General features: G+C 39.8%; 1 protein-coding gene across 4 annotated transcripts in view; it reads left to right on the top strand.

Moving 5' to 3' along the window:
- Positions 1 to 8,739, top strand: part of BTBD3 (BTB domain containing 3) — a 38,805-nt gene extending 30,066 nt beyond the window's left edge. For all 4 annotated transcript variants that reach the window (XM_060785955.2, XM_060785965.2, XM_067469085.1 and 1 more), the window contains 3 exons: positions 366 to 456; positions 1,057 to 1,175; positions 7,520 to 8,739. In XM_060785955.2, coding sequence (XP_060641938.1) covers positions 366 to 456; positions 1,057 to 1,175; positions 7,520 to 8,552 — 1,243 coding nt within the window. In that variant the 3' untranslated portion in view covers positions 8,553 to 8,739. The remainder of the gene's footprint in view (positions 1 to 365; positions 457 to 1,056; positions 1,176 to 7,519) is intronic.
- Positions 8,740 to 10,167: the final 1,428 nt, after the last annotated feature.

The raw sequence follows: 10,167 nt of genomic DNA, 5'->3' as shown, positions 1-10,167 counted from the left end.
GCGTAGAAGCTGGCTTTTAACTATTTGCAGTCCCAAAATCACATCCTTGGTATATTATTTTAATTTGTTCAACCTGAATTTGGTATTTTTTACTTTACAAAAGTTCTCCCCAAGTTTTTCTCGAGTATTCCTTCAAATGCATGTGCCAGCGTTGCTGTAAACATTTATCTAAGAGTAAGCCCCATTCAATGCAGTGGGGTTTCTTTTGAATAGATAATATATAGGTCTTCACTCCTAGTCATTTAAAATTAAGTCTGTGATTTTGTTTCCTTGGTTGCTGTTGAAACAGTACAAAGTGTTGTGGAGCTGAATTACAGGGAACATGCCGCTAAAACCTCTAATTAACCCATTGCCTCTGTTTGTAGAAATGCAGTGATGTTCAACAATGACTTGATGGCAGATGTTCATTTTGTGGTTGGGCCACCAGGTGGGACCCAGAGGCTGCCAGGACACAAAGTAAGCGACAGCTGCAGATTTGACATGGGAAAAGAGAGGGGAACATGTATTATAACTTAATGTGGGAGATCTGGATTCTGGAACTGACACAGTTATAGAAGCTTTTAGCATGCATGACCAGTGAAGCCTTTTTAGCAAATTGTCCTCTAGTCAGAGAGACTGTTATTGTGATATATTCTTATCCCTTCAAATGTATTGTTCTATTGATTCATGGCACTATCTTGTCCTTCCTCTAACTTGCTCAGAAATCTCTCCTTCCTTTAAGTTCTTACAACAACCTTGTGAAGTAGGCCAAGACAGTGACTTACGTACTGAATTTCCTATTGTATCTTAAACATCAGAGTACATTGACAATCTGTGCAATCTGTATTAACTATATTTTAGATTTGTGAAGACTTTTTAGGGGGAAGAAAAGCTTTGCCATTTTCTTTTGTAAAAAAAGGAGAGTAAAATGTAAAAACATGCCGTATTTTCTGGTTTCTCATTTTTGCCTTCATGGCCTCATTTTTAACGCTCACGCTCTTAACACTAGCAATTCTGTTTCTCTTTTGGCAATTGATTTTGTTCTAAAGCATGAAATAACATTTCCCTTTTGAACAGTATGTCTTAGCCGTGGGAAGCTCTGTATTCCATGCAATGTTTTATGGAGAGCTTGCGGAGGACAAAGATGAAATCCGTATCCCAGATGTGGAACCTGCTGCTTTCCTCGCTATGCTGAAGTAAGCATCCTTCTTCAATGCTGGAGATGTATTATTTCTCTCTCTCTCTTTCTCTGCCATAGTAGCGTCAGACTTTTAAACTTGGGCAGTATTATAAATCAAAGCACAGAAACTGATTGCTCAGAGATATGTTTTAATTATTTCAAATATTGCATTTGCATCTTTTTCTCCCCCTATAGTTGCTTGCATATTAAGTTAACATCTCCTGCTATCAACTTTGAGAAAACTAATTATTAATACATTATAGGAAGCATAGGAGTAGATTAAGGAGGAGCTAGAAAGCTTGGTGACAAGGAAGGGTTCCATATTGTTGGTTTACTAATTGTGCATTTGTGTTGCCCCTTTCTGTTAATATATATTCAACTCTGTGTTTTCTTTGACACAGTTATTACTGAAGCTGTAAGCTTGTCAAGTGTGGCCACTGGTGTCATCTTTTTGTATAGACTTGGTACATTTTAAACTATTAAAATAATAATTTCTGTAAATGCTGAAATTGCCCACTGGAACAGAAGAGAACATGGGCAATATTTTTGCCTGATCCGTCATTCCATCTGGTTCTCTCCTCTCACATAGTGAGTGGGATGCAAGGAAAAATAAGTTGCCAACGGCTCTGTCCATAGCTCAGGATCTAAACTGGAAAGTACCTGGAGTACATTTCTAATTTTTTAAGCTTAAAGATGTATTGGTTGTTTCTGTGAGTCAATTACTCTTTCTTGATATATGCTCATATGTATTAAGAAGTATTTCAGCATGCCACTGGAATATTTTTCTCTCTGCTTTGGATAGTTCAGGAGTGAGCACCAAAAGATCCCATTAGATGCTATTAGACTGTCGCTCCTTACATTTTTCAGCATTGCCTGAGCCATCTAGGGCTCATAGGATTTGTAGTCAAAGAATATCTTGCAAGTAGGCCTGTGATTCTCATTCCTTGTGTAGTGTTTTGATTTGGTTGTTTCAGATGGCAATCAGGTGCTGTGTGACTCTCCTGTTAGATGATGAATGCTGCTAGTAGCTTCAGTTGGTGCACAAATGTGAGAAGATCACCTAAGGTTTTAGTAGCAACAAGTTGATGACACATAATATCCCAAGAAAATATGTTGCTCATGGCTAAATGTGTCAGAGATTTCAAGCAAATATTTATTTATTTAAATATCTTGGCATTTAAATATAGGTGTTCATTCCTGATGAAAATAGGATTTTGTCAGCAAGATGCTCTTCAGACGATAACACCAGCAGTGCCTTAACAAGACAAGTGGTCTTCAGTTAAATCTTTAGATGTATTGTCATTATACTCTCAGAAAAATTGATTTGCTACTCCACGCAGCTCAGTAATACAAAGTGGTTCTCTCTTGCTAAAAATGGGTACTAGGACACATACTCAAGGAGGGCCCATTCTGATGGATTTTTAAGAGCACTTACTTCTCATTGATGTCAATAGGTCCTTGATTTTCATAGTCCTTTAGGTATATTCAGCTGTGCACTTGATTACATCTCGCTGTGTAGAGCACTAAACACCTGGACTTCAGCACAGATGTGTAGATTTTATCTTTATTCACCTTGATGTGGATTTCTGTCTTCTCAGAATAGATTAGCACTGGTACATCATAAACCTCACGGATGGCTAGATATGTATTGGTATTGTGACAAATACAGAGTGGCTTCTTTTACATGTACTCCTAAGCCAAACTTTAGTGTCATGAGAATAAGCTCATGCTCAAACACGGTCTCCCTCCTCTTCCAGCAGAAATGTGGGGAGCAATTTGAAAGTTTACCTGCAGTTTGTTGTGACATCTGACATCTGACCAGAGACAAAAAGCAGTTATTCCAAGCTGCGATTCAAAGGAGCAAGCCAACTAGCCATGGTTTATAAAACTGGCTTCTATTTACTGATTATTGTTAAGCTTAACCACAGTTTAAGGTTTAACACTAAACTGACTCATCCAAATTGGGAGAAGAAGCTCCTAATTATTTTCTCATCATTGCAGTGGAGGATGGAGTTTAACTCCTTCCACGAGGAAAACTTTTTTTTTTTTGTAATATTTGCTTGTCCAAAGCTTAAGAAAGGAAGAATTTTTGTCAGGGCATTGGTACAAACAAAATATTAAATTAACCCTCTATATTGTGATTATGATCATTATTTGCTCCCACAGCTGATTTTTTTTCCTTTTAAAAGCATTTCAGATAAGTGGTTCTCAACCTGGGGTCCCCAGATATTTTTGGCCTTCAACTCCCAGAAAAGGTTAAACCCTTGTGGTAGCAGGACTAAAGACCGACAGGTCGCAGGTTCGAATCTGGGGAGAGTGCAGATGAGCTCCCTCTGTCAGCTCCAGCTCCGCATTGTGGGGACATAAGAAAAGCCTCCCACAAGTATGATAAAACATCAAAACATCTGGGCATCCCCTGGGCAATGTCCTTGCAGATAGCCAATTCTCTCACACCAGAAGCAACTTGCAGTTTCTCAAGACACTCCTGATACACACACACACACACAAACCCCTCCCAAAAACCGACTGAGATTTCTGGAAGTTGTAGGCCAAAAACATCTGGGGACCCCATATTGAGAACTACTGTTCTAGATTGACTCCTAATTGATAACTTTATGCATTATATCTAGAACTATCCATAGGTAGGAGGGAGCATCTCTACCATATTCTACCCCCCCCCCCCCCAACAAAATATGAAATGACACCATTTAAGATTCCTATTTTACCATTTTTGCATGCCTTCTTAATTTTGTTTACTTTTTTACTCTGAAAAGCACTCAGATTGCATATGTAGTTAAAGCATTTTTAAAAACAATTTCTATCTAGAATATAGGGCAGTATACAAGCTGTCAGGTCAGTCTACAAGTAAAACCAATGTCAAAAAGTTAACAAGCTTAAAACAATGCAATAATTTAAATAGATTAAAACATATTAAACATAAAAAGTTAATTCAGGCTTAAAAGGTTGAAATGGTTCAAAATCATGTATGGAGTGCTTTCAAGTAAATTTCTGAAGCCGAAAGGCTTTAATAAGCCTCCAGATATTTAGTTGGCTCCTAAATGAAGTCAGTGTTGGTGCCAGTCAGGCTACTTCATCACACTTGAGAATGAATCCACTTAAAATCCGGTTTCTGCCTCCTGCAGAATTCTGGGATTTGTAGTTTAGTGAGGCTGTTAAAGGCTCCTCCATAAACTACAAACCCCAGAATTCTGCAGGAGGCAGAAACCGGATTTTAAGTGGATTCATTCTCTAATGTGATGAAGAAGGAAGAGGGAAATTGGTCCAAAACTGAAGTGACAGAGAAAATTTCCTGCAATGTCCTCACACAATGTATTGACCTTAATGCTAGTATACAGAGAAGAACCCCACAGCTCCCCACAAATCACATCTGGCAGATGTCCAATATGGAGTATGCAGGCCATTGCAAGCTTTAAATGTCACCATGGGCACCTTATGTTCAGACAAAAGTATCATATATAGACATTGATCTCATGTATAAGTCAAGGGCAGATTTGGTGGGAGCCAAAATTATGGATTTAGTTGAGGGTCATTCTGCATGCAGTGGAAGCTAGCATTGCCACCTCAGAGGACAGCTGCCCCAATCACTGACATTTTCCCTCCTATGCATTCAAAAAGGCTTTTCACCACTCTACTCAGAGAATGAATTGTTCATGTTGTATATGTATAAAAATAAAAGTACAGTATTAACTCTTTTTCAAAAAAGAAACCACCCCCTTCTCTGAGAGAGTAGGAGGGAGTGCTTGTTCAAAGATCTCCCAAAAGAGACTTGAGGGCTCTTCCACACAGCCATATAACCCAGAATATCTGCTTTGAAGTGAGTTATCTGAGTTCACATTGCCATATATTCCAGTTCAAAGCAGATAATGTGGGGTTTTATTCAGCTGTGTGGAAGTGGCCTAAGTTCTTGTCTCTCATCACTCAAGAGAGAATCCAGTACTTACACTGACCCATGGTTTTGGGGCTCCAATGTTTGACTAATTTTTCTGGACTTATACACGAAAATAGACAGTATACTCACAGTTCATGTCACTGTTTTAATTTTGGCATTATATGGTAACCACAAGCAATGATTTTATGGGCAGTCAAGGATCTTTTTTCCCTCTTTTTTTGCAAGAACTTAAATATAATCAGCATCAAAGGCTTTGCAAATCAGTTGGAAAATATTGTGCCACTTTCCTCTCTCATAACCAAGTGGCTTTGAAATTATTGCATGACTATCTTCATTTCCTCTTCCTTACCAAATTAGTAGTAAACGCTTTCATTTGATTCAATTTCAGAACCATTTTGTCCTGTCTTCCTTCAATTATACTTGTTTGAAATTACCCCAATTTCGACCATAATAGACAAATCCTAGGTATAAAAGCGAGTTTTAATTGTCTGCATCATGGTCGCATTGCACATTGAGGAGGAATTATAACCTGACTCTGAAAAGCCAAGTCCAGGCCATTTGAAGAGAGGCATTTTCTCCTTTTGACTTGGCCCAGTCACGCCCTTGTTCTTGTCATTATGAACCACTGGACCTGGGAGCTGAGGGAAAGCCAGGCAGCAAAAAATGGGGGTTCAACACCCAATCCATCCAGTCTAGCTTCTTTCTCTGAGAAGATGCACCATAACATAGCTCATAACATGCAGACCATTGTGTAAGATATTCTCCAGACTACTTTCAATAAGTGAGGGATGGGAACCAGCTGAAGCAGAGTCAACTTGGGTGCACCCACACTGTAGAAGTAATGCAGTAAGACTCCACTTTAACTGCCATGGCTCAATGCTGTGGAATCCTGAGAGTTGCAGTTTGATGAGGCACCAGCACTCTTTAGCAGAGGAGGCAAGGACTTTGTATAACATCTCCCATGATTTCATAGTATTGAACGATAGCAGTTAAACTGATGTCAAACTGCATTAATTCTATAATATAGATGCACCCTTGAATACCCTGAAGGTTTCAACAGTTCTTGTGGTGATCAATGAAAAGATAGTCTTGCTGAATCAAACGCAAGTTCATAAAAGCCACCAGCTGTGGCAAGCTTGATCCCTATCACCATACGTATACATAACAAGTCCAAAGCATGGCTCCCATCTCCATCATGCCCCCCTTATATCTTATTTCCCCTGCAAAGCTAGAGAGGAGGAGCTGGGAACAAAAGTATTTTCAAGGAGGAATTGGATAATTCCTTTCAAGGAGGAATTGGATAAGATCCTTTGGGCAGCGAGAAGGAGGAGCAAAGGTCAGTTCTAGGAAAACATCAAAGAAATAGCTAAACCTAAGGAAGAGCTGTCTTTTTGCTCTCCCAACCTCCCCCCCCCCCCCCCCCCACCGTTCAAGTAACCATGGTAAAGTGTGGAAATAGAACAGGATTATCAAGCTAACATGATGGGTTCAGCTGTAACAATAAACCATAGTTTATTGTTCAAGCCAGTATGCTCAAATCATAGCCATAGCTGGAGCCATAGCTTGATGATTTGCTAATCCAAAAAAGCCCCAGTTCAGACAAACTGATGCAAAGTAGGCCATGGCGTAAAATATATTTTCTGCTAGTGATTTGTAGTTTTTGTTTATTTAATATTATTTTCTTCACTCATAGGTTTTAACCAAATTAATTAAACTATAGAAAATATTATCTGTTTTTAAAATATCTTCTTACACATGAAACATTTGGTCAAAGGGAGCTCTATGAACCATCACAGAGGTTAAGATCTTCTGGGAAGGCCCTGCTCTCGATCCCACCTTTGTCTCAAGTGCAGTTGTTGGGGGCAAGAGACAGGGGCTTCTCAATGGTGGCCTTTCAGCTCTGGAACTCTCTTCCCAGTGAGATTAGATCAGCACTCCCTCTCCTGGCATTCAGAAAGAAAACAAAGACATGAATGTGGGACCAAGCCTTTGGCCAGTAAAGTAATGCAGTGCAAAGAATAATTAGGGAATATGTGCAATGACAAAGGAACAGGTTATAGTTTACAATTTTGGATCATGTGATTTTAATATTTACACTAGGATGTTGTAATGATTTGTCTTAATGTTTAAATGTTATTTATGTCCTATGTTTAATGGTTTTAATTATATTAATTCATAGTCTTAGTTATATGTTACTGCTTAGTTGTGATTTTTTTCCACATGTATGTTGGCATTGAATTTTTTCCATTAAAATGTTGTAAACTGCCTTGAGAAAGGCGATATATAAATACAGTAAATAGATAATAAATAAATAAACATTAGATACAAGTGCATGTTGTCCCCATATCTGGGATTTCCACTTTCAGTAATTGTGAACAGTGTGTGTTTCGGTTTGTTGAATCCTACAGTGTGGGATCTGAAGAGTGTTACATATGTGTCTTTTTTTGCAGATACATATATTGCGATGAAATTGACTTGGCTGCTGACACCGTCCTGGCAACTCTTTATGCTGCCAAGAAGTACATTGTTCCTCATCTGGCCCGAGCGTGCGTTAACTTCCTTGAGACGAGCCTTAGCGCGAAAAATGCTTGTGTGCTCCTCTCCCAGAGCTGCTTATTTGAGGAACCAGACCTGACAGAGCGGTGCTGGGAAGTGATTGATGCTCAGGCAGAGCTGGCTTTGAAATCCGAAGGGTTCTGTGACATTGATTTTCAAACACTTGAAAGCATTCTTCAGAGGGAGACCCTGAATGCCAAAGAGATTGTGGTTTTTGAAGCTGCTCTTAGTTGGGCCGAAGTAGAGTGCCAACGGCAAGAATTGCCTGCCAGCATAGAAAACAAGCGCAAAGTCCTTGGGAAGGCGCTCTATCTGATTCGCATCCCGACTATGGCTCTTGATGACTTTGCGAATGGCGCCGCTCAGTCGGGTATTCTGACGCTCAATGAAACCAACGACATCTTCCTGTGGTACACCGCTGCCAAGAAACCAGAGCTGCAGTTTGTGAGCACCACCCGGAAGGGCCTGGTTCCCCAGCGCTGCCACCGCTTTCAGTCGTGTGCCTACCGCAGCAACCAGTGGCGCTACCGAGGTCGTTGTGACAGCATTCAGTTTGCAGTTGACAAGCGAGTTTTCATTGCTGGTTTTGGGCTCTATGGCTCTAGCTGCGGGTCTGCAGAGTACAGTGCAAAGATCGAACTCAAAAGACAAGGTGTGATCCTGGGGCAGAACTTGAGCAAATATTTCTCAGATGGATCTAGCAACACTTTCCCAGTCTGGTTTGAGTATCCAGTGCAGATTGAGCCAGATACGTTTTACACAGCAAGTGTCATTCTGGATGGTAATGAACTCAGCTACTTTGGACAGGAAGGGATGACAGAAGTCCAGTGTGGCAAAGTAACTGTGCAATTTCAGTGCTCTTCAGACAGCACCAATGGCACGGGGGTTCAGGGAGGGCAGATTCCAGAACTCATCTTTTATGCCTGAAAGAAGATGGGCTTTTGAACATGGAGCGTGTGATTCTATGGGGTGTGTGTCTGGTTCAGACCTATTTGATGCTTAGCTTGTCATCTGCAGGTATGTGTGATCCTAAATGCATTGAACAGTATGATATACGCTGTGCTTTTATAGCATAAATGTAGTATTTTTTTTCTGAAAATTCCCATGAATTTTTTTTAAACTTAGCAAAGTAAAGTAGTTTCACAACCTTATCATAGATGGGATGGCCATATTAGGAGGGGAAAAGCAAATCTAGATGCCTGCCTTCTGTGTCAAGGGCCACTCTTATTGCTTTTCAGTTTGTAACTTGTTAGCTTCCTCTGTTTTTTTCATATTTATGTTTTTGTTCCCTCCATACGGAAGGCCTTTCAAGCTTAAAGGTAGTTTTTGCCTCACGCTGCTTGGGTAGCAGCAGTGTTACCTCTGGATTCAAGTTGGCTTGAAAGTCTTCCAGATGGACTTATCTAGGGTCCTCTTGCACATGCTACTTAGATGTTGGGCAAGTCTGTTGAAAGATATCACCTACTCATTCTACACAATTGGACTGGGAGTTGAAGTGTCAAATAATGTGAAAGCTGAGGTTAGCACTTCGCCGTCCTGTAAATAAGAGGATCTCAGAATTGATTATTTTTGTACATGGCAACAACGGAAAACCTTCCACTGCAGGGAACACAGTGATGTATACATAGTTTCTCTTTGCTCCAATACAATTCTCCAATACTATTTCCCCAACACACTTTGTAAAATCTGGGAATAGTGGCATCCATACTTTGCCTGCTTGCCCAGTATTGCACTAATTGGTGTTTGGGAAGGTTATTCTTGGAACACCAATTCCCAAAATCCCCCATATTGCATGGCCAGTTATGGGAGGGATTCTGAAAGTTGTAGTCTCCAGAGAGTGATGCTCACAGGTTTTGCCACTAATGCATTGACGCGAGTGGTGTTTACAGCATTGCAGTGCCTCGGTAAACATTAGCTTCTTTCCTCTTACCCAGAGCTTTCCCCCATTTAATCAAATTTGGAAAGCGTTATACTGGCTGGCTTTAATGGGTCCAGTCCCTTTTCCATTAAGTCAGACAATCTGAAGCAAAGGCAAGTTAATTAATTCTCTGGGTTTTATGCTTCCCAATGGTAGTTTGGAAACTTCAGCATGAAATTTATTTTCCCATCAGAGTGTCTTTTTTTAAAAAAAAGAGACATGCTTGGAGAATTATATTGCTATAATTTGCTATGGAATGTATTAATTCCCTGGTGACATTTTGTTTCCCCTATAATTCAAACCTGAATATTAATGCTAAATTAAATTAACTAATTGAGCAATTAAAAGGGGAGAAGTAGGTAAGTTCAGCTTCTCCATTAACAGCGAAATACCTAGCCTATATATAGTTTAGTTGTGTTTATAAAGTTTATATTCTCTCAGTTTTCTTTTTTTTATTGGGATGGGGAGGGGTATGTGCTCCAGATTTCTAGAATTTTTCCAATTATTGTATATCTGTGGGATATGACAGTAACATGGCTGGTATGGTTGCTGCTTGTAGGTTTCTTTTCAGCTGCTGGATACTGCTTTTTAGCCCAGCTGTAAATGTTTGCTTTGCTCTGGGTA

The sequence above is a fragment of the Anolis sagrei genome, chromosome 1 (genome assembly GCF_037176765.1).
Source record: "Anolis sagrei isolate rAnoSag1 chromosome 1, rAnoSag1.mat, whole genome shotgun sequence".
NCBI classification, from domain to species: domain Eukaryota; kingdom Metazoa; phylum Chordata; class Lepidosauria; order Squamata; family Dactyloidae; genus Anolis; species Anolis sagrei.
This window is presented reverse-complemented; position numbering and strand designations above follow the sequence as displayed.